The sequence below is a fragment of the Sorghum bicolor genome, chromosome 1 (assembly GCF_000003195.3).
Source record: "Sorghum bicolor cultivar BTx623 chromosome 1, Sorghum_bicolor_NCBIv3, whole genome shotgun sequence".
NCBI lineage: Eukaryota > Viridiplantae > Streptophyta > Magnoliopsida > Poales > Poaceae > Sorghum > Sorghum bicolor.
In genome coordinates, this window is record NC_012870.2 from 72,110,580 (window position 1) to 72,138,374 (window position 27,795).

At 41.5% G+C, this 27,795-nt stretch overlaps 4 protein-coding genes across 5 annotated transcripts; 2 read left to right on the forward strand and 2 right to left on the reverse strand.

The window, feature by feature from the left end:
* LOC8056833 (protein NRT1/ PTR FAMILY 8.3) lies at positions 10,202-13,688 on the forward strand. The gene is made up of 5 exons (XM_002465544.2): positions 10,202-10,337; positions 10,916-11,009; positions 11,326-11,543; positions 11,731-12,272; positions 12,367-13,688. The coding sequence occupies exons 1-5, from the start codon at positions 10,290-10,292 to the stop codon at positions 13,163-13,165; spliced, it is 1,701 nt and encodes a 566-aa protein (XP_002465589.2). The 5' UTR covers positions 10,202-10,289; the 3' UTR covers positions 13,166-13,688.
* LOC110436140 (protein NRT1/ PTR FAMILY 8.3-like) lies at positions 15,755-19,980 on the forward strand. 2 transcript variants are annotated; one of them, XM_021462398.1, is made up of 5 exons: positions 15,755-15,973; positions 16,529-16,628; positions 17,140-17,357; positions 17,691-18,247; positions 18,999-19,980. In XM_021462398.1, exons 1-5 carry the CDS (start codon positions 15,893-15,895, stop codon positions 19,819-19,821), a joined length of 1,779 nt encoding a protein of 592 aa, XP_021318073.1. In that variant the 5' UTR covers positions 15,755-15,892; the 3' UTR covers positions 19,822-19,980. The 2 variants fall into 2 exon arrangements, with proteins under 2 accessions (XP_021318073.1, XP_021318076.1); XM_021462401.1 differs by having other exon boundaries at positions 15,755-15,935; positions 18,999-19,899.
* On the reverse strand, positions 20,130-22,733 carry LOC8056834 (pentatricopeptide repeat-containing protein At4g37170). The gene has a single exon (XM_002468164.2). The coding sequence runs from the start codon at positions 22,223-22,225 to the stop codon at positions 20,318-20,320; it is 1,908 nt and encodes a 635-aa protein (XP_002468209.1). The 5' UTR covers positions 22,226-22,733; the 3' UTR covers positions 20,130-20,317.
* LOC8085238 (glucose-induced degradation protein 8 homolog) lies at positions 22,869-27,562 on the reverse strand. The gene is made up of 5 exons (XM_002468165.2): positions 27,113-27,562; positions 26,927-27,033; positions 24,550-24,681; positions 24,262-24,418; positions 22,869-23,289 (listed from the first exon to the last, which is right to left on the reverse strand). Exons 1-5 carry the CDS (start codon positions 27,330-27,332, stop codon positions 23,168-23,170), a joined length of 738 nt encoding a protein of 245 aa, XP_002468210.1. The 5' UTR covers positions 27,333-27,562; the 3' UTR covers positions 22,869-23,167.

A 27,795-nucleotide genomic window follows, 5' to 3' on the forward strand; every position in this document is an offset into this window, starting at 1 on the left:
GGGAGGAAAATTTTCCATCCTTGTCCCTGTGAACGCTCACTGGGAAGATTTTTCTTTCATCCCCATCACCAGGTGGGAATTTATTGCTCGTGGAGGCTACTGTTATAAAATACAACATTTAGAGAGCAAAAGCAAATCCGTAATATCAAATCAATATAAGCTGAACGAGTAAGATTTCGTGTTAGAAGAGATATCTAGTTTAGAGTTTAGTTTGTTATTTATACTATGCTATATGTTGAGCTTTTAGTAGGATTTTAACAAACCAAGAGCCTTATTCAAAATAAAAGTTTTTCTTGGGGCAGGTATCCGAGGAACGGGGATAGGGATGTGGTTCAAACCGGATGTGGACTAACTTTTCTCCATTTCAATCCTCATGATTATTAAATCGGCCTATGGGTAGTCGGTCGGGACCTATTGCAGCCTCTAGGCGCACCTCACTTCAAAGTTTACCATGATCTTGAGTGACATTCTATCGGAGTGCTTAAAGTATAGTCCATGTCCTAAAACTATTATTTTTATTAAAATACAAAAAAAGTTAATAAAAGATATAACAAGCAGACGGATTTTAACTTAACTTGATAAAATGCCTAAGACATGTTCTGCAATAAGAATCATCAGCTTGGTCGCTTGGCTAAAAAGTCATGGCTAAAAGTACTGTTCGCTGACTTATTGTGAGAAAAAAACATTGCTGAGTAGCTGACAGATTCGTCAGATAAGCTCAAGCAGGCTTGATTATCTTAAGGTAAGGTTTGAACTAAATGCGAATTGAAGGTATTAGATGTTTTATGTAAAAAAGGAAAAATGGTAGATATGGATGAAAAAACATATACTCTTAGAAAACAATTGTTAAGTTTATAATTATTGAATAGAGATTACATAATAGCTATATTCGTATTGCCTTAGAAAATGAATAAAGAGAAAACCATGCAAATTAATTGCTATAATTTTCCTCATGGGCTGAAGGTCTAGTGTGTGCTAATTTGCTATGGTAGAGATCAAATTAAGTCAGTTCTACAGCAGAGTAAAATTTATTTATACATTATTTTTTTAGTTTTAAGAGCATAAATAAACAGGCAAAATATATGGTGCAAAGCACATACTAGGTGGGAACATTAAAATCAATTCAAAATTTATTTTGGCTGTTAAAAATCTGAAATTTGGCACATCAATAGTGCATATAAATATGTACTCCCATGCAAAAGTTGAGATGTAATCCCGCCTTTGAAAAATCATATGAAAATAATAGCTTTAGTTCTAGATCTTGTCTTTTAGGGCACATGAATCTAAAATTTACTAAATTTATTATTTTTTGCATGATTTTTTTAGTTTAAGTTCATATCTTAATTTTTGCGCATAAGTATATATTTGTATGCAATATTACCAAATTTCATTTTTTTAGAATGACGAAAATATGTTTTTTTGAATTAATTTCTAGTATGCTTGGTTTCAACCACATATTTTCACGAATAAACAAGCCTTTAGTGAACGCTTCTAGGGTGTGGAAAGGACGATTTATCTGCCATCCTATGGTACGGGCGAGATACCAGTAATGCGATTTGAAAGTGCAAGATTGGAGATATCAGAGTCATGTTAGCTTGACCACCAAACCAATATGAGAAGGGAAAACCCAATCTTGTGGCAGAAAGGAAAGTGACCCTAGGGTGTGTCGTGTGATTAGGCCTTGTTTAGTTCGCAAAAATTTCTAAGATTTCCCGTCACATCGAATCTTTAGTCGCATGCATGAAGCATTAATTATAGACGAAAATAAAAACTAATTACACAGTTTACCTGTAATTTGTGAGATGAATCTTTTGAGCCTAGTTACTCCATGATTGGATAATGTTTATCAAATAAAAACAAAAGTGCTACAGTAGCCAAAACCCAAAAATTTTGCAAACTAAGGCCTTGTTTAGTTCACAGAAGATTTTGCAAAATTTTTCACATTCTCCGTCACATCGAATCTTTAGACGCATATATGGAATATTAAATATAAAAAAAATAAAAACTAATTGCATAGTTTGGTCGAAATTGACGAGACGAATCTTTTGAGCCTAGTTAATCTATGATTAGACAATATTTGTCAAATACAAACGAAAGTGCTACAGTGTCAATTTTCTAAAATTTTTTGAACTAAACAAGGCCTTAGTTGTTTGAATTTTTCCGGGCTAGGTGCATGAGATGTGACTTCTATATATATATATATGTGTGTGTGTGTGTGTTTGTGTGTGTGTGTGTTTTGGTTTGCTGCTCTAGCACCTGAGCTTGGCTCATCATGTGCAAAAAACGTCCCCCAACTTGGCTCTGGGGACACGAGGATTGTGGCCGTTTCTCCTAGGTCAGGCTGCCATCTAATGACATCATTAATACTTTTTTTGCAAGACGTGATATTATTGATATATTTTAGCACATAAAATTATATATCATGATATTATTAATACATTATTAGCATATATAATGATATTAATATATTTCAATTAATATTAAGGAGTAATAAGATAAATTAAAAGTATAAGGTAATATTTGTATATAATAAACATCGTGTCATTATGATGATGATTGTTTATGTATGCTTCAGGTAACCTGTTTTTTTTTTAAGCAAACCAACAGTTTTTTAGGATATATAGTGTTGGTGCAAAAGCTGATCTGCAAACACAAAGGGCTAATACCCAAAAACGGTGTCAACATATAGGCCTTGTTTAGTTCGCAAAATTTTTTAAGATTTCTCATCACATCGAATCTTTGGTCGCATGCATGGAGCATTAAATATAGTAAAAAATAAAAACCAATTGCACAATTTATTTATAATTTGTGAGATAAATTTTTTGAGCTTAGTTACTCCGTGATTGGACAATGTTTGGCAAATAAAAACGAAAGTGCTACAGTAGCCAAAAACCAAAATTTTTGCGAACTAAATAAGGCCACAGCCTAACTCTGTGTAAACAGGCAACCAAACACAGTTCCGTGTCATGGCTACCAGGAGCCTGACGTAGATGCGAATGAGGCTGGGCTCGTCCACAAATCAAATAATGCCCTAGAGATCCTCACACAGCAAGATGCTCGCAGCAGAAATGATGAGTTGATGACCAGTTCTCTAGTGGTCTAGTGGAGCTACGAGGCAGCACATGCCACTATGTGACAGTTGCCGAAGAGGAATGAACATCCTGACTGGTTTTTCATGATGGTATGGTAGCACGCCTCAGCTCTCCGAATTTTCTTCTTTAGAGATGTTGAAGACTGCTCATAAAAATTAGACCATGTTTAGATGCGAAATTTTTTCGGATTTCGCTACCGTAGCACTTTCGTTTGTTTATGGTAAATATTGTCCGATCATAGACTAACTAGAGTCACAAGATTCGTCTCGCGATTTACAGACAAACTGTATAATTAGTTTTTGTTTTCGTCTATATTTAATACTTCGTACATGTGCCGCAAGATTGGATGTGACGGAGAATTTTGAAAACTTTTTGGTTTTCGGGTGAACTAAACAAGACCTTACTGTAGAGCAGCTTTACGAAAACCTAGAGTTGTAGAGCACCTCTTTAGGTGCTCTATAACTCCACATTTTTTTTCTCAAACAGAATACATAGAGCTGAAACTGTTTGACTAAAAAACGTAAAGTAGAGCTGAAAAACGCAAAACAGAACAGTCTTAAACATCCATTTACTGTCATGCACAGTAATACATTTGTACAGGTGCAAGAGCTAGCTTCTGCAGTTTAATTTAAAGTTCATCTATATTAAGGCCGTGTTTAGCTTTTGAAGTGAAAAATTTCACGGTAGTGTAGCACTTTCGTTTGTCTGTGGTAATTATTGTCCAACCATAGACTAATTATGTTCAAAAGATTCGTCTCGTAAATTCCGACCAAACTGTGCAATTAATTTTTATTTTCGTCTATATTTAATACTCTATGTATGCGTCTAAAGATTCGATATGACAGGGAATTTTAAAAAAATTTAGATTTTGGAGTGGAAGTAAACAAGGCCTAATAATCTGTTTGTGACAAACAAAAGAGATACATTTATGCTATCAATCATTTCAGTCGCTGACCTGTTGATAACTATAGTTTCCTTGTCAGAATTAGATCTGCATCTGCTACCCGTGGCCTGTATTACTGTATAGCAGAGATCAGATTTGGACTTGTTTAACAAGTCATGCAGATATGTGACGTAATGGTGGAACCGCACGAGTGTACGTATCAACTGCTTTTGAGCTGGTGCACTATTAGATATTCCGTTTATTCTAAATTGTAAATTATTCTGAGTTAACATAATATATCGAAATATATAGAAAAAATTAAACTTGTTCGCTTGAGTTTATCAGTCGAATCTGTCAACCATTCAGTGGTGTTTTTCTTTCGACCTACAATTTAAAATAGAAAGAAGGTTTTTTTTCCTTCCGTAAAAGTTTCTTGGTGTTAAGAACCGACTGTGCCTAGGTTAGTAAAAATGTTGTTGCACCTTTTCAGAAGAAGCCCTTTTGGTCATCCAATAATTCCCAAATTTATTTTCAGCCGGCCATACAACTCTAAAACATCAAACGCCAATATCAGACAAATTTGATCATCTAACTGGTTTTACTAGTTTATTCTCTAAAATTCATTACTAATTTTTTTAAAAAAATAAAAACCTAGTACCTAACTTTTTTAAGAAAAGAATATATCTGTTAGTGCTTTATTTCGAGTACACATATAAATTTTTTTCCTAATATATAATTGTGAAAATTTCAATCCACCGTATCTTTATATGTCCACTGGTCTAAAGATTAATTAAATGATGCTTCTCTCATTCGGATCTGGTTTTCTATTATTTTTAGCTTATTTTCTGTTTATGGCACGAAGACTCCTGTCCAATTGGGTTAGGGTAAAAAAGGAAAGTTATGGGCTGAATCTAACTCGGAAGCCTAACACGAGTTTAAACCAATTTTAGACTGAAACAAGCGAATAGTTGGGCTTGATCAAAAACCAAAACGACCAGAAATTTAGCCTTTTTATTATTAGAGAAGAAGAAGAAGAAGAAGAAGAAACTACGGATTAGGACTTTTGATTTTTTTTCTTTTGCCTCTGATTAACATCTATCTAAATAAAGTGGATCAAAATAAAGAACGTAATTCTTATCATTTTCTATCTGATTATTAAGAGTTCTATTTAGAATACTTAGGATGTGAGGAATCTATTTATATTAGGACCTACTCCATATTGATTTAGACACAAGTTATTCTAACTCGTATGAGCACAAGTTATATAAAGAAACTTTTCATCGTTCGGTAGTTAGAGAAAGATAAACAAAAAAAATTTACCTTTTTATTATTAGGTATAGATATAGATATATATAATTAGGTAATAAAGATATAGATATAGATATAGATATAGATATAGATATAGATATAGATATAGATTTGATAGCTTTTTTTCTCCTGTTGCAATGTACGGATATTTTTTGCTAGTAAATTTAAATCTAACACCAATAGATTATTATATTTTTAAAAGATTAGATAACCCTTATACATAAATTCGAGCACGCTCATAGCCTCACACACTGTTCAGCAGTGTTTAGTGTTCACTGTGCTATCTACTACTGTTTGATACTGTTTACGCACTGATTAACCCTCATGCGCGGTCTGATACTCTCATGCACTATTCATCAGTGTGTTCACATACAATTTTGTTCACTGTTCGTCAGCCCTGATTCCTGATTCACTTGCACTTGGCGACATGGACCCGACGTCCTGCAGCAGTGGCAGGCTATGCAAGGTGTCCCGGGTGGGCGGGTGGCGCTGGAGACTCTCGGTGGAGGAGGCCATCGCCGGAGCGGTGGCCGGTGGGAGCCCCAAGCCGCCAACGATTGTCGCAGCATGCGGCACATGTGGGTGTGGACAGGGGCGCATGTGCCGACGGCGTCGGGGAAGTGGGCTGTCCCGTAGTCTAGCGCACCGAGCAGAGAAGTGCTCGTCAGCTGCAGGGCACCTTTGGCAGCCCTCCCCTGGCTCCGCTCTCCGTGGGAATCAGCGAAGCCCTGTCAAAGGCGCACTGCTCCACGTGGGAATCGCTCCCGTCGCTCCGCCCAACTTGCATTGCAACTCATCAGGAGCTAGCCTTGTCTACTTCTTAAAAATTTTGTAAAAATTTTCAAAATTTCTCATCGAATCAAATCTTACAGCACATGCATAAAAAAATTAAATATAGATAAAAAATAAATAATTATACAGTTTGGCTGTAATTTGCGAAAGAAAAATCTTTTAAGCCTAGTTAGTCAACAATATTTATAAAACACAAATAAAATGCTACAGTGTTTATTTTGTAATTTTTTGCAACTAAACAGGGCCTAAAAAACCACTGCCCATAGATCCGTGCCGCTCCCTCGCCTTCCCCATCCTCGCCTCCCAGCCGATCATCCCTGCCTCTATCATGCTACCACTCAGCCTTCCTCTACCTTTGTCATGTTCTGCCTTGCCACAGTTGCCTCCTCCTCCTTTGCTATCGACACGGCCTGTGCCATCGCGCGATTGGTGCCCTTCTCTATGGGTGATAAGAGAGTAGGAGCGAGTTCCTCCAGCAGACAGAGAAGTCTCACCAAACTTGTCATTCTCATTGAAGAGTGGGAGTGGCAGCTGATGAGAGCTCTACTAAAGTGGCCCTCAGGATATCATAGTTTGATTTCCTCTATATAGGTTGGCCATTCTGACCAAATATAGATGTACAACGTTTGGTTCGCTAGATGGTGAACACAGTTGTCCCTCCTATATGAAAAAGGATATAGTGAGCATAGCTCGCTACAAAAGGGAATAAAATCCATTTCTCGAGAGCTAGACACCGACCTCTTTCTCTCTTCCCTCTCTCTTTCCTCCACATCACGAAAAAAATTCTGTGTGGTACTACATGAGACAGAGTATGAGAACGCTAACGTGTAGCAATGTACATGCCTTTAGGAGACAAAAAGAAAAGGAAAAAAATAAGAACAAAAGGAAGAGTACAACAGATTTAGGACCCATAAGTCAAAAATGCTTGAATATCAAGCTTTTTCTCTCAAGGACAACAATCTCATCTCTTTTCTATAGGTTTCCTTTCCTGAGTTGATTTGTGACTGTATATTGTTGAAAATATAATCATTCATTACTGTCCAAATTGCCCAACACAGTAGAATTGCCATCATCATGAAAAACATCGGGTGGGGCTGTGTTTTGATTTTCAGTAAGATTTGTGGTAAAGTTGATCCATCCTGAATTTCAATTTCTAAGATATTCCAGCAATCCTTAGTAAAGAGGCAGAATAGAAACATGTGTTGTGAATAGACACAATAGACAATTGTAGGATTCTAACTATAGGTTCTCCCTTCTTAAAATGTTTCTAGTGTTGAGCCAGTCTTTTTGGAGAAGCCAGAAGAAAAATTTATTTTTAGATTGGCAGAAACAATCCTAGAGTCATTTAAAAGATTGATGTACTTGTATTTGGCCAATCAAGCTAGTGTAAGCCCTTAAGGTAGAGAAGGTTCCCCAATTGGAGGTTCAAGTGTTATTCCGGTTTGTCAAGGGGAAATGTTGTAGCAAAGATTGGGCTGCTTGGAGCTGAGTATAAGGCAATTCTGTGATGGGCTCTTGTGCGTACAAGTTATGGACTGAAATTGTCTTTGCATTGATAAAAGAGTATAATTCTATGTATTCTTCCTTTAAGGGCTGTTATAGCCTGTTATCTTGCCAGAAGATGCAGATTTGACCATTTTGTACCTCTAAAGAAAATGGTTTGAAGCAATCTAACAACTTAAGATTGTCTCTCCACTAGAAAGATCCCTTACTATGTAATTTTTCATTTGAGTTGTCTTTTATCATATTAAGGCAACCCAGGGATATCTTTCTTGTTAAAGAACTTATAAAGGTTCTTCAACATTAGAGCTTCATTGTGTTTTTTTAGATTGATTAATCCTAGACCTCCTTTTTTTGGTAAATAGACCAATCTCAAGGAGCTTTTTATTTGCACCCTCCAAAGACAGTGGTATTTGTATTTGTCAATCTGTTTGATCACTGCTGGAAGTAAAGTGAGGAAACTCAAGAAAGTTGGAAGAGCAATGAGTACTGCATTAGTCAGCTCAAGCTTACCAACCTGTGATAAAAATGTGAAATACTGACCAATCTTCTTTCACATTTGTTCACTAGAGGAAGATATTCCTCCGCTCTTGGTTTGGTTAGGCCCAAAGGTAGACCAAGATAGGTGAATGGCAGGGTGCCGAATAGTCTATCCCTCCACTTTTATCATATGTCTTGTAGCATGATTGCACAACCCTAAGCCCCTTCCCCCGAGCGCTCCCCAAGGGCGACTCGAGGGTGCCCTAAGGACTCTACCTCGTCGCCTTCGCTCTGGCCGCCGTTACCACCCTCCAACGTGCGGTGGTGCCAGCCTATGATAGGCCAAAAAAGGTGCTTGTCGCATCCCTTCTCCCCCATCCCCTCCTTCCCACCCCCACCTACCTCTACTTTAGCCTTCTCTAACAAGTTCAACGGTTGGTGGGTCAGATCTAGGCTCCTCAGGACCGGGCTACCATCCCCTTCCTCGGTTTTGTGGCAAGGCTCATGTGGCCTCCCTGTGGGTGGTCGGAGGCTGGGGCCTAGGCGACGGTCGCAAGTTGGCAGATCTGGCTAGCTTGCGGCACTCCATGGTAGTTGCGGCACGATCGAGGCGGTGACAGCCAGCGGCTAGATTTGGCTAGCCCGTGGTCAGGGCTTGACCTAGAGAGGTGGCGCTCTGGGTGGTGGCAACAGCTCGCATGGCCTCTTGGCATGCGGTTGGCGGCGTGCTTGAGTGGCTTCCTAGCTCACAGATGGTCTACAGTGTCGCCCTTCTGCCTCCTCCCCTACTGCTATCTCTAGCACGTAGGCTAGCCAGCAGGGCCAGAACTGCGCTCGCAGGGCCGGCTCTACCCCCTTCTATGGCTAGTGGCGGCCTCCTCCCCTGGTGTTCCACCGGTTGGCCAGGGTACGGATCTGGCCTGCCGTGGTCAGTGAGTAGTCTTGGGGTGAAAACCTCGTCAGGCTTCTTGCCTTGGGCTGACGATGGTGGCACACCAACGTCATCACCTTCTTGGAGGCATCGTCAAATGCTCAGTTAGTCATTGGGGGTTGCTGGGGCAAGTTTGGGGACAAAAATCTCTTTCGGGTGCTTCTCCCAACGAAGTTAGTGTCACATATGTCATCCTATTTTTGAAGGCTTCATTGATGCACTCCGCTTGCTCCCCCCCGCACTGTTTGCCAGAGACACTCCTTGATGTGCCTGCTTGTGTTTTATTCTACTCTTTGCATCGGTTTGCCCTGCCTTAGTTGATGTTGTCACTGCAGTCGCTCGGTTGTTCATAGCGGTTACCTGGTCGCTGTTGATGTTGCCGTTGTAGTTGCTCGGTTCACAACGGCTACTTGGTTAATATTGATGTTACTACTATAGTCACTCGGTTGTTCATAGTGGCTACCTTGTCGCTGTTGATGTTGCCACATCAGTCGCTCGATTCACAGCGGCTACCTGGTCACTATTGTTGTTACCGCTGCAGTCGCTCGGTTGTTCACAGTGGCTACCTGGTCACTATTACTCTCTTGGCAAATGCTTTGGTGCCGTTACTGCTTGGTTATTTATAGTGGATGCTTTACCGCTACCGTTGTTCTCCGATAGATGCTTTGTTGTCATTGTCATTGCCGTAATCTCTGCTCTTATTTGTGGATGCTTTGCCACCACAGCTTTGTCTTCTATGTGGGCAATCTTTGTGTTGATTTTTTTTCCTGGTCCAATCCATTAGATCTGTGGCGAAGGGTCCTCTCCTTTTCGCCCCTCTTGCGTGTTTTCTTGTATCGGGTGCTTGGGGGTCTTGGTAATCTTAGGATTACCGAGATGTCTATTGTTGTAACAGTTTAACATCTATTTCTTTTTAATGAAAAACAGACTAAATGTCTGATCACGAAAAAATGGCAGGGTGCCCTTAACACAACCAAAAGTATTAGCCAAACGATTCAACTTATCTTATGTTAAATTAATTGGGATTATCATTGACTTGTAATTTACCCCTAAGCCAGTTGATTCAGAGAAGGAAAGGATCAAAGGAGGACTGATTTAACGTACGCCAGGTCATTTCTTTATCCTTACGTGCCTGTCCTTTACTTTTTGATATGGGATCTGCTGCTGCAAGCTCCATATATAAATTGAGGCATCGTTCTTTCGGTTTTGCGTCCAGCCTCTCCGTGCCCTCAATCATACAGTGCCCTTCGCTACAGTGCCCTTCGCTTCTCCTAGTAGACCAAGTGAAACAGCTTGAGTTACTATGGAATCTCAGAGGGGGAAACTGCTGTCTGAAGAACCACTTCTTGAGGTCGATATGTATAGTCCATCTTCCACTCTCATGCTTTCTACAGCTTGATTTGTTGTGTCCTTACATCACTTAGCTGAGTAATCTTTATTAATAATTTTCCCATCGTGTGTTCCTTTTCCATACCCTCGAGAAAGAAGGAACAGCCGCCTCAAAAAGTTCCAAACTTATTTTCTATATCTAATTTACATTTGTTTTCTCAAAGGTCTAATCTTTACATTATGTTTTTTTTTCATTTTTCATTTTTTTTTTCATATTGATGGGATTGAGTCATACCTGAACTTTCTTAGAACCCTATTTTGTATATGAAAGGATAATGACGAGGAAGAAGTTTACGTGCAACTAACTCCTGCTTGCATCATCTTTTTTGTTCATATATTGCTGACATCGAGTCATGCCTTAACTTTCTTACAACTCTATCTTATATATGAAAGAATAATGATGAGGAAGAAGTTTATGTGCAACTAACTCCTGCTTGCATCCATATTCTCTGGCTCTGATTCCAGAATCTTTTGTTGAACTATCCTGCATTTAATTTGCAACAACTATATATAATTTGTTTTTTTTTGGTGTCACCACAGAATTTAATAGAAGGAACAAGCGAAAAGATTGTTGAAATCAAGGGAGTCGAGCACCATACCACCGACGGATGGAGAGCATGCATTTATATCTTAGGTAAGCTTAAGAAAACAAATTTCATACAGATCTCACAAAAATGTTTAAACGAAAGGGCATGCAAAATGCTAAGGGTAGGACTTATTCATTTTTTGCCACTGGGAAAAAAAGAACCCTCAATCCTAGACATGCCATGATCTGGATCCAAATGTCATAGACACAGGCGATGGCAAATCTGGGCCAGAGGATTTGCAATGACATGAAGAATTTTTCCTAGTCAGTTTCAATTCACTGATTAAAGCCGTATAAGCTCTCTGATACTACTACTCTTATGCAATTTGCTTGACAGTTCCCACTTGTTACTCCTTTACTGCAGTGACTGAATGCTTTGAGGAGCTAGCATACTACGGGATCCAGTTCAACCTGGTTACATTTCTCAAGACAGTGCTACATGAAAATAATGTTACCGCAGCAAGAAACTATACAAATTGGCAGGGGACTTGCTATATCGCACCACTGGTTGGAGCTATCATAGCAGATTCCTATTTGGGCAGATACCTGACCACAGTGGCTTTCTTCACAGTTTACCTAGTTGTAAGCACACAAAATACAAACTTTATAAAAATAAAAAGTAATTTATTTAAAAAAGGATAGGAAAAACTCTATTATACCATTTCTGGAGACGAATTTACATCTTGCCATGAACCAATCTTTCCATAATGCTGTTGGGCGCACCTACTTAATTTCCACTGACCAGGTTACTGTTCTTGTTCAACACAAGGGGATGGCTGCAATGTCCATTTCAGCATCATTCCCGACTTGTGCTGGACCTGATTGCCTGCAGGATGGTTCATCGAAGTCATTTGTGTTCTTCCTCGGCCTATACCTGATGGCCATCGGAGCTGGTGGGATAAAGCCCTGTGTTTCATCGTTTGGAGCTGACCAATTCGATGACAGCAACCCAGCCGAGAGGCTGAAGAAGGATTCCTTCTTTAACTGGTTCTTCTTCGCCATCTACATCGGCAGCTTCGTCTCGGGCACCGTCGTTGTGTGGGCGCAAGATCATTTCGGGTGGGTAGTTGGCCTCTGGATCCCGACCCTGTTTATCGCGTTGGCCATCACGAGCTTCGTGTTGGGTTCAAGTTCATACACGGTCCAGAAACCCATGGGGAGTCCAATCGTGAGAGTTTTCCAAGTCATTGTTGCAGCTGTCCGGAAATGGGATGTTGGATTGCCGAATGACGACTCTCTCCTCCACGAGTTACTACAAGAGAAGGCATCAATGGCGGATGGCGATAAACTGCAGCATACACCAGTGCTAAGGTCCTTGCCTGAACCTGCTGTGATTTGTGAACGCTCTTTTCATTTTCAGGTCCAGTCCTTAGATGTAACTAGCAAGTTTGTTTGTTTTGAGCAGATTCCTTGACAAGGCTGCGGTGATCACATCAGCCGAGGAGCTGAATGATCCATGGAGGCTCTGCACCGTCACCCAGGTCCAAGAACTGAAGGTGATCATCGGAATGCTTCCCATCTGGGCCACCGGGATCGTATACTTCGCCGTCCTCGCGCAGTTCTCCTCGACGTTCCTGGAGCAAGGCAGGACGATGGACAAGCAGGTCGGCGCGTTCGCCATCCCGCCGGCGTCCCTGGCGTCGTTCGACGCAGTCAGTGTCATTTTCTGGGTGCCCATCTACGACAAGGTCATCGTGCCGGCGGCTAGGCGACTCACCGGCAGGGAAAGGGGCCTCTCGGAGCTGCAGCGCTTCGGCACTGGCCTGGTCCTGTCCGTCCTGGTGATGACCGCCGCGGCGCTGGTCGAGACGCGGCGCCTGGCGCTGGCGGCCGCGCACGGCGAGGGCGAGGTGCCCATGAGCATCCTGTGGCAGGTGCCCCAGTACTTCCTGGTCGGCGCCAGCGTCGTGTTCGCGTGCGTCGGGCAGACGGAGTTCTTCTACAACGAGGCTCCGGCGTCGATGCGGAGCCTGTGCTCGGCACTGGGACTGCTGACCGTGGCGCTCGGGAGCTACCTGAGCTCGCTCGTGGTGACCGCGGTGGCCTGGCTCACGACGAGGGGCGGCGAGCCCGGGTGGATACCCGATGACCTCAACGACGGCCACCTCGATCGCTTCTTTTGGCTCCTCGCGGCGCTCAGCGCGCTCAACCTGGCGGTTTTCGTGTGCTGCGCGGGGCGGTACAGGCGCAAGAGCGTTTACTAGCGCTATTATGTGTTGAATTTAATTAGACCTGGACCATTTTAAAGTGTTGTGACCTCAACCTGGCGGTTTTCTCAGAGCTTGTTTGGTTAGTTTCAGCACTACTTTAGACTTGTTGATCAATTGAAATTGCATCCTTCTTAATAGTATGACATACAAATACTCAAGATTAAAGGATATGTCTATTTAACCACACAAGTTTTCAATGTATTCATATGACATTTCTTATGAATATATCTTCATACATGTTTTTAACCACTCTTGTCTCAATCCTTTGAGCAAATCCACCTTGAGCTTGTGACACGAACTATTTCAACACATCTTAATTTATAGTTTCAAGTCACTTCAACTTATGATCCAACAACTATTTGATACTTGACAGTGCATAACTCCGTAAACAATGATTAATTCATTGGTGTTAACCAAAGCACTTGTTTCTTCATCCTTAGTTCCAAGCCATCGCTTACCCTTTACCTTCACTTAATTTCTTGAGGCTAAATCCTTACTTAACCCTTGAACCTATATTTTCCATCCTCATGTCAAGCTTTGCTTTATCAGAAATAGGCACACAATCAAATCCATGTTCTTCAATAATCATAACTTTTGCAAGCATGTTATTTTTTCTTGAGTTGTAAAGTTCTTGATCAACTTTGTTATATCAAACAATTCAAGCAATTCAAGTTCATCATGATTGAAAAGACTCTTGGAAGTACATCTAGGAAACAGTACATTTTTTCCTCTAAGTTCTACAACTTTCCATACAAAAACATAAAATCTCTTGCACCTTTTGTCTAGACTTTGGATTCCATATGCATAGGTTGAACGGGAACAACTACAATTATGTGTTCTACACTAATAATGTGGAAGAAACTGCTTTTCATTTATTCTTCAGCTGCACTACTTCCTCCATTCCAAATTATAAGATATTTTAACTTTTTTTGACATAGCTTTGTTTATATACTTAGATATACGCTATCTCTAGATACATAGTAAAAACAATATATCTAAAAAGCTAAAATATCTTATAATTTAGCATGGAGGGAATACCTCTTTGGCGAATAAATATGTAGAAGGAGGCTATTGAAGATATAATTAGAGATAATTAGAGACAGGTCTAACTTAAAGATATACTTGTATAGCACATCTATAGGTTGTCGCTGGACTATATCTCTAAGAGTCTCTCATGATCATGACAGATGTACACCCTACAAGATGCAGTCCGGGTAATACACGAAAGGAGAGTCCACAACCTCCTACTTGAGGTGCGAACCTTTCTAATCGGTTGTATGTCACACTTTGAGTCTGGACTTGAGTCTAGACTGAGATTTGAGCTGCCATGGATACAGAGATTCAAGAGCTAGTTCCTGAGGTACCCCCTTGCTAGTTTTTATATTTTTCTTAAGCAAATGACAGGACTCTGCTTTTCCATTTAAGAAGCAAAGAAGCAAGGGGAGAAAAGTTGTTAGTTCTATGTTTGCCTAAAATTTGGTTTGTCCAGGTTTACAATCCATCATTCTTTGTTTCACTTTTTATATATTTATGTGATAAACTTGTTTCTATTTTCATTTAGTCTTACAAACTTTTTTTAAGATAAAGGATTTTTGTCATGTATATAGATATACACTAATTATATAATTAATGTATTTAGAAAAGCCAAAAACAACTTATAATGGAGAGGGCCGAGGTGAGATCTAGCGAGCAAACGAGCTCGTCAGATCCGCTGGTGAGGCGACACCAGGATCTAGCTTTGTCCACAACCCTAGCAAGCCTCGTCCACAACCTCCAATCTGCTGCCGATGAGGAAGAAGGTGTGTAGCAGCGCAGGGAGTTCAACGTAGAGGCAAGAGCGGAGGATGCAAATCGATAACAGTTTTTGTAGGGCCACCACATAGGTCGATATCGTCGCGGATCGACGACAGGGGCCAGACCTTCGTCCTCTGCCACCTCCATTCGTTCTCCAAACATTGTACAGATCAATGACGAGGCGTGTGCCACATCCTCCATGCTAGGCAATGTCTGAGATGAGAGAGACGGAGGACAGAAGGCGTCTTATCTCTACCAAGACCATTTCTAGCTCCCAATAGTTTGTTTTCTTCGACTAATGAAGTAATTGTTACTTTGATATGGACTAACGATTAGTTCTACCTAGATCCCATCTGGCTAAAAATTAGCAGCTAACTGTTAGCCTCCCAAGCCAGCTCTATGGCTAAATTATATGTAATATATCATACAGACATAATTATATATATCACTAATTTATCAAATCAAAGTCTAAAATGTTATACCAATATACTGTTCCTTAGTAGACCTAAGCAAATTGAGTCGGCACATGGGTATAGGAATACTGCTCTGGCAAAAAAAAAGTCTCCAAATATATATAGCACTTTAATTTGTATTTAGCAATTATTATCAAGCATAAATTAATTAGGCTTAAAAGATTCTTCTTGTAAATTAAAGCTAAACTTTATTTTTTTTATTTATATTCAATGCTCTACATATGGTCCAAAGATTAGATTAATGGTAAATCTTGAAAAAAAATTGGCACCAAGCTGTAGAATTGTCTGTCTGCCGCGGTCCACTCCGTCTAAGACCCTCCTACCCAATTATTTTTCTCTTTCGTGACGTGAATGAAAAACGCCCTCTCAGACGAGTGCGGAGCTTCTTGATCCGCTCCGGCTGTTCCCGTGGACCGTCGACCGGACTTGGGGTTGCGGGAGGCCCTCTGTCTCCATGGATGAGGCACCAGGGCTGCTGTTGCAAGAAGAGGGTGGAGGTAGGGACCACGAACCGCTCCTCCTTCCACTTCCACAGGTGAAGTCCCAGCTTACCATCTCTCTGTGGTTCAAATTCCATCCCGCAGTTTATCGTAACCAGTCTGTGAGATTCAGAGTGTTCCTTTCCGGGCCAGCTATTTTGTTTCTTTCTTTGTTTAACGAAAATTCCTGCTTGAGGAATCCAGCCCTCGAGTCCAAGTCAAAGCTTGTAAGGCAGTTCAGAGTTCTTCAGTTTCTGTGTATGAATTGATGCCATGTTTTCTGTTCGAGAAAAAATGTGATGCCATGTTTTGTATGGTAATGTATTTCATGCTATCTCCTAAATTCGGAGTTCAGGCAAGTGGAGTGGAAAATTGGATTAGCCAAATAAATGTGAAGGGATTTGTTGAACGCCTACAGTTACTAATTCTTAACCTGTTTGTCCATGTTGGGAAGATTGATGTGAAGCAATTAAAGTGCCTTTCCTTTTTTTCTTCTTCTTTCTTTTTTGGAGGATAAAAAAAAAGTAGCACTGCTAAAGCGTTATGGAAGATCAGTGTATGTAATCCATTTAGGTGGTTTAAGCCTAAGTGCTAGTGTTATCTTTTAGCAGGATGCTGGCCTTTACACAGGTGATGGATCTGTTGATGTCAAAGGGTGTCCTGCATTAAAGGGCACTACAGGCAATTGGAAAGCATGTTTTTTCATCCTAGGTATTTTTTTGGCAGATGCATATACCAGAAAACTTTGCAGCATAATTTGGCATGCCCATATTCTGTTACCAACACTATTCTTCTGTTTGATATATGATCACATTAATAATCTCAACTGTCCATTGTTAATGTGTAATTTGTGATTCTGTTTTGCTTATGAGGTCAATTTTCCAACATGCTCACCTATTCTTACAAGTGCTTATATAGTTTCACATACCTAAGATTCTCCATAGGCACTTGGCAAGTACCATGCTGCAGGATAACCAAAAGAAAATCCTTGATTTTTTTTTTCTGTAAATCATCTCTCTCCAAACATCTGCATTGTACATGAAATTTTATATCCTCAGGAAAATCATATATTCAGCATTAGCCAGAACAGTCAGATTCATATAGCACAACACGTTTCAAGACTAACCCATATTACAGATCATATGGTAAATTGAAGCATTCCTGCACTTATAAATCCAGAATCAAGTTTTGTGAAGTTTCAGCATTGCTAGTCTTTTGACAGGGAATGAGTGTTGTGAAAGGCTGGCCTACTACGGAATTGCAAAAAACCTAGTTACTTATTTGAAAGTGAAGCTTCATCTAGGCAACCTTGAGGCTGCAAGACATGTTACCACTTGGCAAGGGACATGCTATCTTACTCCCCTTGTTGGAGCCATCTTAGCAGATTCTCATTGGGGGAAATACTGGACAATTGCTGTTTTCTCATCAGTTTACTTTATTGTAAGTACAAAGATATTGCCACCCAAGTAATAACCATATTTTAGTACAATATTGTAGAAAACAAAATAAAATCTTTGTGGCATATGCTACTTAATATTTTATGGATAGCCTTTATTCTTATATTGTGGAGCCCATTGAGCAATTGTTTTAACGCAAGCCCATTGAACATTAAAAATGATCATGAAGGATATTGGATTGCATCATTAGTGTCAGATTCAGATTAACTTGAATATTTTAATTTTCTTATATATTTTTATCATGTGAAAAAAAAGTCTACCCTTTCCTGAAACATTATTTAAATCAAGTATGTGATCTCTTTTTTCTTTACTGAAGGGCCTGGCTATTTTGACGCTGTCAGCATCAGTCCCAGCATTGCAGCCACCTTCATGTTTAAGAACAGTTTGTCCAGAAGCAAGCTTACTTCAGTATGGCGTATTTTTTGTTGGTCTCTATATGATAGCCCTAGGGACAGGAGGTATCAAACCTTGTGTCTCCTCCTTTGGAGCTGATCAATTTGATGACACTGACCCAGCAGAGAGAGCTAAGAAGGGCTCCTTCTTCAATTGGTTCTACTTCTGTATAAATATTGGTGCATTCATATCAGGCACTATCATAGTGTGGATACAAGATAACACTGGTTGGGGAATAGGATTTGCAATTCCTACTATATTCATGGCATTAGCTATTTCATTCTTCCTCACAGCTTCAAATAAGTACAGATTCCAAAAACCTGGTGGGAGTCCACTCACAAGAGTGTGCCAGGTAGTTATAGCAGCATTTCGTAAGTGGCACATTGAAGTGCCACATGATACATCTCTCCTCTATGAAGTTGATGGCCAAACTTCAGCAATTGAGGGAAGCCGGAAGCTGGAGCACACAAATGAGCTCGAGTAATTCTCATTCTCTGTGATGGAGTCACTAATTACTTTAGTTTCAGTATCATGTGGCACAACATTTATGGAATCTTTTGGAAATGACAGTACTTATTATACGCCATAAAAACATTGAACTTCACTATAAACTTTTTATTGTCTCAACTTTAGGATACTGGAAAATAAGTACATAAATGCAATGAAAAGTAAATAGGAAATATTGATAGGATCAGACAACCATGATACTTCCTCCCATCCAATTGAATTATCCATACTTTGACTGCATTATATTTCATATGTTGAGTATGAAATAATGGTACAAGTTTATTTATCTCAAAAAGTTGTTTTATACGGCAGAAATTAGTTTTAAAAGTTGCTTTGGGGGGGCTGTAAATAACACTTCTTTGTGAGTTTGTGACAAAGAATATAGAGTATGTTGTAGTTCTACTAGACATCCAATACAATAGGAATAGTGACTGACACTTAATTGCCAATACTCAGTAGTCTATAGTAATCCAAATCAACATGACACTCCCTAGAGGAAGCAAATGCATCATGACACCTGTTACTGTGTACTTGTGATCTTGTTAAGTGATTGCTTGTAAATGCAATGATTGGTAACATAACTTAAGGCTCAGAACAGGACCAGATACATGCTACTTACATAATTGTTTTTCCAAATACGTTACGCCTGTAAGCAGCTTGATTTGCAGACTTGTCTTTTGTTGTGTGACTATGATAACATTTTATCGACCTCTCTTTTGTGTAGGTTCCTTGATAGAGCTGCCGTTATCTCATCTGCTGACCTGAAGAGCGAATCCTTTACAGACCCATGGAAGCTTTGCACAGTTACCCAGGTGGAAGAATTGAAGATTCTAATAAGAATGTTTCCCGTTTGGGCTACTACTATCATATTCAGTGCTGTTTACGCCCAAAACTCTTCCATGTTCATAGAGCAGGGCATGGTTCTTGACAAGCGCATTGGATCTTTCAATATTCCTCCTGCATCTCTCTCAACTTTTGATGTAATCAGCGTCATCATATGGGTTCCACTTTATGACCGCATTCTGGTGCCAGTAGCTAGAAAATTCACTGGAAGGGAGAAGGGTTTTTCTGAGCTCCAGCGGATGGGAATTGGATTAGCCCTGTCAATTCTTGCGATGGTATCTGCAGCTCTTGTTGAGTTGAAGCGTTTAGAGATTGCCAGGTCTGAAGGTCTTATTCATGAGAAGGCTGCTGTTCCAATGAGCATTCTTTGGCAAATACCACAATATTTCTTGGTGGGTGCTGCTGAGGTGTTTACTTGTATAGGTCAAGTCGAGTTCTTTTACGATGAGGCCCCAGATGCCATGAGGAGTTTATGTAGTGCATTTGCACTTATTACAGTCTCACTGGGAAGCTATATAAGCTCCATCATACTGACGTTGGTGTCGTGCATTACAACTCAGGGAGGAGATCCTGGATGGATCCCTGACAATCTGAATGAAGGCCATCTCGACCGGTTCTTTTGGTTAATTGCTGGGATAAGCTTTGTGAATTTGATAGTTTACATGGGCTGTGCTGTGAGATACAGATATAAGAAAGCCTCTTGATTATATTTATGTGAACTCTTGTAATGTGATTCCAGGTGCCATACTTATCAAATACATTGCATTGTACAGACTTCTGAAGTCCTGCGATTCATCTGACTGACATTCTACAGATGGGATGTGCAAGGTTTATAAAGCCTACATCCATGTAGGTTTGCGTAACAGATATTCATCAAGGTTGAGTTCCTCACCTTCCTTCTTTCGCTTTTACCAAAAGCAACAGCTGCAGCATGTGCATGCTCTGCAAAGGAGCAAGCAAAATGAGTATTTAGCATTCCAAGGCAGATCTCTCGAGACAGAAGATCACAGAATTTGCAGAAGGAATGATTCAAGTGCCATTTTGTTGCAGTTTGCCTAGTTGTACTGCAAAAGAGCTAACATGCCAAACAAGCCACCATATCAGTACTGCCAAACATTGACCTTAGTCATTTCCAGTATCAAAAAGTCAAAAGTTAAAACTTGAAACCATTTGTCCATTTCCTTGTATATGCAGTACAGATCACCAATAGTCCCTGCAAGAACAACTCCCGTTCTTGAAGTGATGGAACCTATTAGAGTCCCTGACAATGATCTCTCTCTGCACAATCTTTGATATTAACTTAATAGTGGTATGACAGTCCCCACAAATGCGCAGATTCTTGAAAACCTTGATAGGAGCCCCCTTCGGAGTGGCAATGATTCCAAAAGCAACAGCAAGCCGCTCACTATGATAACCAATGTCCTGCTGCTTCTGCTCATCTTCTACGTCATGGAGAACAAATCCAGTGTCTGCCACATACCCTTCTTCCCTCATCTTTACATACAGCTTCTTCAGAAGCGCATATACTTGTTCAGCTTGAGGATGCAACTTATCCCCAACCAGAAACACATGCATTCTTGTCCCAACTTCAATCCAACTTGAGGCTGGCATTTTAGTTATGCCCTTTAACTCCATGATCCGTCTCGTATTCTCAACTTCATCAAACAAACCAACCGATGCATAAATATTGGCTAGAGTAACATATGTTGCTGGATTTTCAGGCTCAATTTCAAATAATGCTTCCGCTGCCCACCTTGCGAGACGGACATTCTTATGGATCCGGCAGCCACCAAGCAAGGACGCCCAAAGGAACTTGTTAGGCTTTACAGACATTGTGTTGATCATCTCTTCTGCTCGCTCAAACAGGCCTGACCGGCTGAGGAGATCAATCACACAAGCATAATGATCAGCAGTGTGCTCAATACCATATTCATCCTTTATCGAATGGAAGATACTCAGACCTTTATCAACCAGGCCGGCATGAGCACATGCAGATAGAACACCAACAAAGGTGACATGATCAGGCCTGCATCCTGACCTCAATAGCATGTCGAAATAACGCAAAGCCTCATCTGGCTGCCCATTCTGCGCATAGCCAGAGATCATGGCCGTCCATGACACCAAGTCCAGCTTTGGCATCCCCCTAAAGACACGCACTGCAGTTCCCATGTCGCCGTACTTGGAGTACATGTGCACAAGCGCACTCTCTGCAAAGCATGAATCCCCTGCCCTGCTCTTTGTCATTCGACCATGCACCTGCTTCCCGAGTTTCTCCGAGGTGAATTCTGCGCAGGCACGCAGAACCCCTGCGTACGTGAACTCATTCGGTTGAATGCCACTCCTCAGCATGCGCACGAACAGCCTGAAGCCTTCGCCATCGCGCCTGGCGTCAAAATACCTCTCCACCATGGCCGTCCAAGAGACGACGTCCCGAACGGGCATCCTATCGAACACGCTCCTCGCGTCGTCCACGCGCCCGCACTTGGCGTACATGTCTGCGAGCGCGCTCCAGACGACGGCATCCGCGTCGATCCCTCTCCTGACCACGTGGCAGTGCAGCTCCCTCCCCGCGCGCGCGCACCGGGCGGCCGTGGCCGCGGCGAGCGCGCTGGACGCGGTGAACTCGTTGTCCACGCCGGCGCTCCCCGGCTCCCGCAGCATCCGGCGGTAGATCGCGAGCGCGGCGCGGGGCTGGCCGTGGCGCGCGTGCGCGGAGACGATGGCGGACCAGGAGAAGTGGTCCCTCCGGGGCATTCGGTCGAACAGCGCGCGCGCGGAGGCGAGGCCGCGCGGGGAGCGGCCGAGCGCCGCGACGAGGGTGTTGTAGGAGCATACATCGGTGCTTGGGAGGGAGGAGAGGAGGGCGAGCGCGTCCGGGAGAGTGGCCGGGTGGGAGGAGAGGAGGTGGAGGATGCGGTTGGAAAGGAGCGTGGAGGGCGGCCGGAATGAGGCGACGGCCGCGGCGATCGCGCGAGCGGCTGAGGCGTGGGAGGCGTCGGCGCGGAGGAGCGGGAGGAGGCGGTCGATGGCGTCGTGGAGCTGGGATGCCGTGGTTACGGACACCGAGAAAGAAGGGGGCTTCATGCGGATAGCGGCTCGCGACGGCATGCATGGCCGCCGACCGCCGTGGTCAAAGTGATGAAACTAAACGAGCTGAGCGAATACTGATACGCGGGAAGCGGCAATGGTGATCCGTGAATGCGACTCATTACCGCCGGCGAGGAAAAGGAACATACTGTTACGGCTAAACAATGGCTTCTAAGATCCGTAGCCGCTGAGAGCATCTCAAATTCTCAATTGTTCTCAAAACCCACTCTCAATCTTGAGAGTTTTCAAAATTCTCTCAATCTTGAGTTTACAAACTTTCGAACTTAAGAAAATCAACCCAGTGGAAATGTACGGGGGTGGAAGATAGCACGTACAAAAGAGAAAGAAAGTATAAAAGTACAAATGTACAAGATAGAAAAAAAAACATAAAAGTAACTAGGATAATTTAAAAATAGTCCAAGATTTCTGATACGAAATTGCCTTATATATTTTAGAGCTGAGATTTTGAAAACGGTCAGTGGAACCAAACAAATGTACTTAGCCTCTTAAAAAACTCGTTGGTTTACTGATTGTGTTTTTAGGAACTATTAGAGATTCTCTAATTCAACTCTTCCAATTGATTCTGACATTGGAAAAAAAAATGAGCTGCTTTGCACAGTTGCATCAAACTGACAGCAGGAGCGTGAATTCGATGCCCAAACCATGAATGAAACAATTTGCGTGTTGCAAGTACCACAGGTTTGAAGGGAATATGTCCATGAAAAATCAAATCCAATATTTGCACTGACTGAAAATGGGTTCAAACATGTCTTCTACATCATGTACAGGTAGAACACAGGTGAAGTTTTCAGATCAACTGCTTGCATTGAGCCTAAACACTGGTGAAAGGGGTGAACTCAATCGCTGCAGCTGATGATCTATTGACAGATCCAGAGCAAACCACATGCAGGCACCAGGCGGGCTCGGTGCCTACCCTCAATTATCATCACCTTGGCAGCAGATTCATATCGATGGATCTTCCAGTGCAGCAGTGGTGAAGTCGTTGATTCGTGGATATGCCGCCTTTTCGTCCAGTTGATTTTGTGTCCATTTCAACATCTTCAACAAGCTTGGAAGCTTCGGATCTGCCATTGTGGGAAAAGAATATACAGAGGAACTTTAGTAAAACCGACAAGTCGCAACATATCCGAACAAGGGATGTAGCAGTTTGTGTTCCAAACAAATAAGACAAAACATAACTACATCACACAATACTGAATTATAGTGTAAACTGAATGACTTAGGCCCTAAAAACTAAATTTAAATGTTTGTGTTGGAAATTGTACACACATATCAGAAATTCTTTAAAACATTCCAGTACATATCGATTTAATTAACACTTATAATAAGCACAAGAGACAAAAGAAAAGGCCCTACATTTTTAACTATCTGAACCTGTTGGTCAGTCGCTGACTGTCAAGTTGAAGTCATACCACCACTGCACAGGATTCGGATCCACAATATTGCGGAGCCTTATATGTTATACGACAAATGAGATAATTAAAATTCCTTATTCCTTTCTTCTCCAGTGAGGCAGTGACAGAATCACAGCAACTAATATAGTCGGCTATAATCTACTCCCTTCACTCTGAAATGTACTTTGTTTTAGCTTTGCCCTAAGTCAAACTTCTCTAAATCTGATCAAATTTATAGGAAAAAATGCACTAATAAGATCTACAACATCAATTAATTTCATTTAATACATCATGCATATGATACAGGACAAATCTAAAATTACCCACATTTAGGACCAGAGTGAGTATTTTTCAGTTTTCAGAACCTTGAACTTGTTAAATACTACTAATTTGATAAATTCAATGCCAAATGTTTCAAGGGGTATAAAATGAGAATAGATATGACCAGGTTTCAGTTTTTCCACCTCCTTTCTTCTCAATTATTAAGATATATTGATACCAGCCTCACCTTCCTTTATCCAAATATAACTTTGACTAATTTAAATAGCAAACTACACAATGAATAAACATTTACACATGGAAAGGATTTGATGTAAATTCTGCTAAATTTAAATCTTGAACTAAACAATAGATGTTACTAACCTTTCTCATGACTTTGGCTTGTAAGAATAGCAGCATTAACTTCGCTTGCAGTCTTCAAACGTTGAGAAACATCCAAAAGTTCCCCGTAAGGGCAATTTTTTACATCTTCAAAAACCAGTAGTGCTACAGTTTTTTCTATCTCCTCGAGAAATGTTTGCTGCAAAATTGGGGGAAAAAGCAGAAGCCACACAACGTGTCTTTAAAGCTGTTCAGTTGCGTGTGGAATAAATTACATTTGAATCCTGAAACCAAAATGAAGTATAAAGGTAAATCTAGAAAAATAAATACATTTTCTTCGCCTCTCGGTGCAAGTTCTTCTTGAGCGAACTCCAAAGCTTCATTTATTTTTCCCGCGCGAATCAACTCTATTAGTTTCTGTTGCTGGAGATGAAAGTATAGTTGGGGATTCGTGTCCAGAATCTGCATACATTCATCCAAGGCCTTGTTTAGTCCAAAATTTTTTGGGAAATCGACACTGTAGCATTTTCGTTTGTATTTGACAAATATTGTCCAATCATAGACTAATTAGGCTCAAAAGATTCGTCTCCTCAATTTCGACCAAACTGTGCAATTAGATTTTATTTTCATCTATATTTAATACTCCATGCATACGTCTAAAGATTCGATGTGACGGGGAATCTAAAAAATTTTGCAAAATTTTTTGGAACTAAACAAGGCCCAAGTCAGCACAACGATTAAGGAGACATGAGTTAACAAATGCTACCTTTACAGAGCTCCCTCCCAGAAGAACACAAACAAATGCACATGCTTCTAATCTATATCTATTACCTAATATATCTATTACCTAATATTAAAGTACCTATTACCTAATATTAAAGTACAGTAATTTCTTTGGTCCATTGTCTCTCACTCCCACCCCTTATTTGGTCCGCCACTCGATCTGCCGTCCCTCACTTCACCCCTCTTCTTTCGTCCATCGGTCTGTTGTCCCTCACTCCCACCCTTCTCATTTTTACCACAGTCTGTCATCCCCCTTACTCCACCCTTCTTGCTTTCACGGATGGCACATGTAGACCTAGGAGACCAAGGCCTGGGGCGTCCCATTACTCCCACCCTTCTCGCTTTCACGGATGCCAAATGTAAACCTAAGAGTCCAAGGCCCGGACCCAGCCAAAGGTAGAGTCTATCCTTGTCCAAAACAGGTCAGTCATAGTTTGGAGCTACAAAACCTTCCCTGGCACTGCACATCATGTCATGTCATGGCTAGCCATGCCTGAGCTCATGCATGTCGCGACTCAGCACGGCTCGGCACATGCAGGCTTGTGGCTCTCCTTCCACCTTTCTCAACCTCACAACAAGTTCACACAATAGCCACTCATTTAAGCTGAATCGATCTCCTAACAATTTCCACCTTTATTACGGGCATTGGGGTTCAATTGAAATAAGGTTGGGATAAGCCCAATTAACTCCAATAAAAATAGATAGCTCGAAGTGACCACACAACAAGCTGTACATCCCATTGCAATATCTGGGTGTTCTAGTATAAAGAAAAATAACGAACATTAGATGACGGAAGTTTTATGACCTTGAGGATAGGGCTTCTCTATAGATTCCCCAGCCTAGTTTCCTAGCCTCTCTCAGGCTTGTTGTTGTTTACTTTTCGCTGAATGCTTGTACAGCTTTGTGTTTCTTATACAGCTTCTTTTCTTTTAGTTAACATAAAATCTTATGGTGGAGGTTTCCCTTCTGTACTAATTTTTTTAAAAAAAATGGATAGGGCTTCTCCTTTAAAAAAAAGGATAGTAAAACAACACAACTCTCACAGTAAATCACTAGCCATATGTGCAATATGGCTGATATTTTTTCGGTCATCTATGTTATCTGAGTTGTATGTAAAAATGAACAGAACCCTAAGAAACATTTCTCAAAACTTGTTAGCTATTTCCAAGAAAGGGGACAATGAAGGTGGAAAACACCATTCTGAAACAGAAAACACTTGTTGAAAAAGGATGTCACATTGGATCCTCGTCTCATCAATCATTAGTGTTGGGCAAACAAAATAATCAACTGAGTTTAATCAGTAATCAATGAGGTGCAATCTTTATACTGTTGGGGTTTTTTCATGATCAAAATACTTGGCCCTAACTCCTTGATTGGTCCAAGTGTATTGGATGCTACTGTACTTATTAAGGATTTCAGTTGTTCAGTGGTTTCTGCTGGTTACAAAGATGTTCAAAACTGCAACCTGCTCAGCAGGAATCTCCAGCACCTATTTGAACAATCAAGTGTGGCAAAACGTGGACAATTAATCTAAAGAGTAGAATAACTGTAAGAACTGATGATCGAATCAGAAACATATCATTTGATACAACAGGAAGCGCCTGCATACTTCTCCAAACACATGACAGGTCACCAAATTAGATTGGGAAAGGATTCTATTCCTGTATTCTAAACTAGTTGCAACTCTAAATTGCTGACAAAGACAAACACAGCGACAGTACATCCAAGTTACCCACATTGCAAAACTGAGTGCTTCTCTAGTTGACCATATTTATTTCAGACCTACAGGAGGATGGAAACCAAATCTGTACAACCCAGCAACCACACCCTACTTCGAGATCTTCTCCAACACAATAAAATACCTAAATGTGCATCTCGGACGTTATTTGAACTAATTTTGCTAGGAACAGAGACAGAATCGAACCGTGGGGTTAAGATCGTTGATTTTCTCGATCGCCTCCTGAACATTACCCGACTGTACTGCTCTCTTAACCTCCATTCGATCCGTTATGGTCGCTAGGTCAATCTCCGCTGCAAAAATAAAATCAGAAATTCAAAAAATTCCACGGGAAGTTCAATAGCGGAAGATAGAAAGAGAAGCGTGTAATACGCTGGGTGCCGGACTCGATGCGGAACTTGTCGGCGGCGTCGACGAAGCCCTCGGTGACGAGGAAGTTCATGACGAGGCGGTTCATGTCCTCCTTGCGGATCTTGACGTCGCGGAGCTTCCGCTCCCACTCGTCACGGGTCACAACCTTCTTCGAGGACGCCATGGAGGCCGGGGAGTCGATTGAGTCCAGGTCGCGAAGTACGATGCGGGAGAGGAACATCAGACGCGGGGGCCAAGGGAGAGATGGGGCGGGCTGCTGGTCCGGTCACATAGGCGCCATAAGCCTGCGGCGACGGGCGGCGAGGTGACGGGCTAGGGTTTCGCCGCGGGGAGGGGGCAGCCGGAGGATGGATCGAGGACTTGGAGAGAAGCCGAGGATGAGTCGACGTCGGGAGACCCCGAGAGTCTGGAGGAGAAAGAGCTGGTTGTTACTTGCAACAGTATCCAACTGCCTAAACTGTGGCAAACTAGAGATTCATGATCAGGAAAAAGTCTACTTACCCCTGAAGTATTAAGCTGTGTCTAACCTAGGCCTCCAAGTATAAAACCGGGTTTTCTACACTCTAAAGTTTGCAAAACTAGACATCTAACCCCCTGGGGCGGTTTGGGAGAGTGGTTTTGCCACGCTGGCGGCCAGCGTGTCAGTGGTTTGGACACCGTGGCGCACGGATGCGATGCAGGGG

Coding starts and splice junctions, on each gene's coding strand:
- LOC110436140 (XM_021462398.1), top strand. CDS start 15,893: ATGGATGAGGCACCAGGGCTGCTGTTGCAAGAAGAGGGTGGAGGTAGG. Junction 17,358..17,690: donor TCTCATCAGTTTACTTTATT/GTAAGTACAAAG, acceptor TCTTTACTGAAG/GGCCTGGCTATTTTGACGCT. Junction 18,248..18,998: donor GAGCACACAAATGAGCTCGA/GTAATTCTCATT, acceptor TCTTTTGTGTAG/GTTCCTTGATAGAGCTGCCG.
- LOC8056834 (XM_002468164.2), bottom strand. CDS start 22,225: ATGCCGTCGCGAGCCGCTATCCGCATGAAGCCCCCTTCTTTCTCGGTG.
- LOC8085238 (XM_002468165.2), bottom strand. CDS start 27,332: ATGTTCCTCTCCCGCATCGTACTTCGCGACCTGGACTCAATCGACTCC. Junction 24,682..26,926: donor TCAACGATCTTAACCCCACG/GTTCGATTCTGT, acceptor GAATGTATGCAG/ATTCTGGACACGAATCCCCA. Junction 24,419..24,549: donor CACCGAGAGGCGAAGAAAAT/GTATTTATTTTT, acceptor CCAATTTTGCAG/CAAACATTTCTCGAGGAGAT.
- LOC8056833 (XM_002465544.2), top strand. CDS start 10,290: ATGGAATCTCAGAGGGGGAAACTGCTGTCTGAAGAACCACTTCTTGAG. Junction 10,338..10,915: donor CTGAAGAACCACTTCTTGAG/GTCGATATGTAT, acceptor GTGTCACCACAG/AATTTAATAGAAGGAACAAG. Junction 11,544..11,730: donor TCTTCACAGTTTACCTAGTT/GTAAGCACACAA, acceptor GTTCAACACAAG/GGGATGGCTGCAATGTCCAT.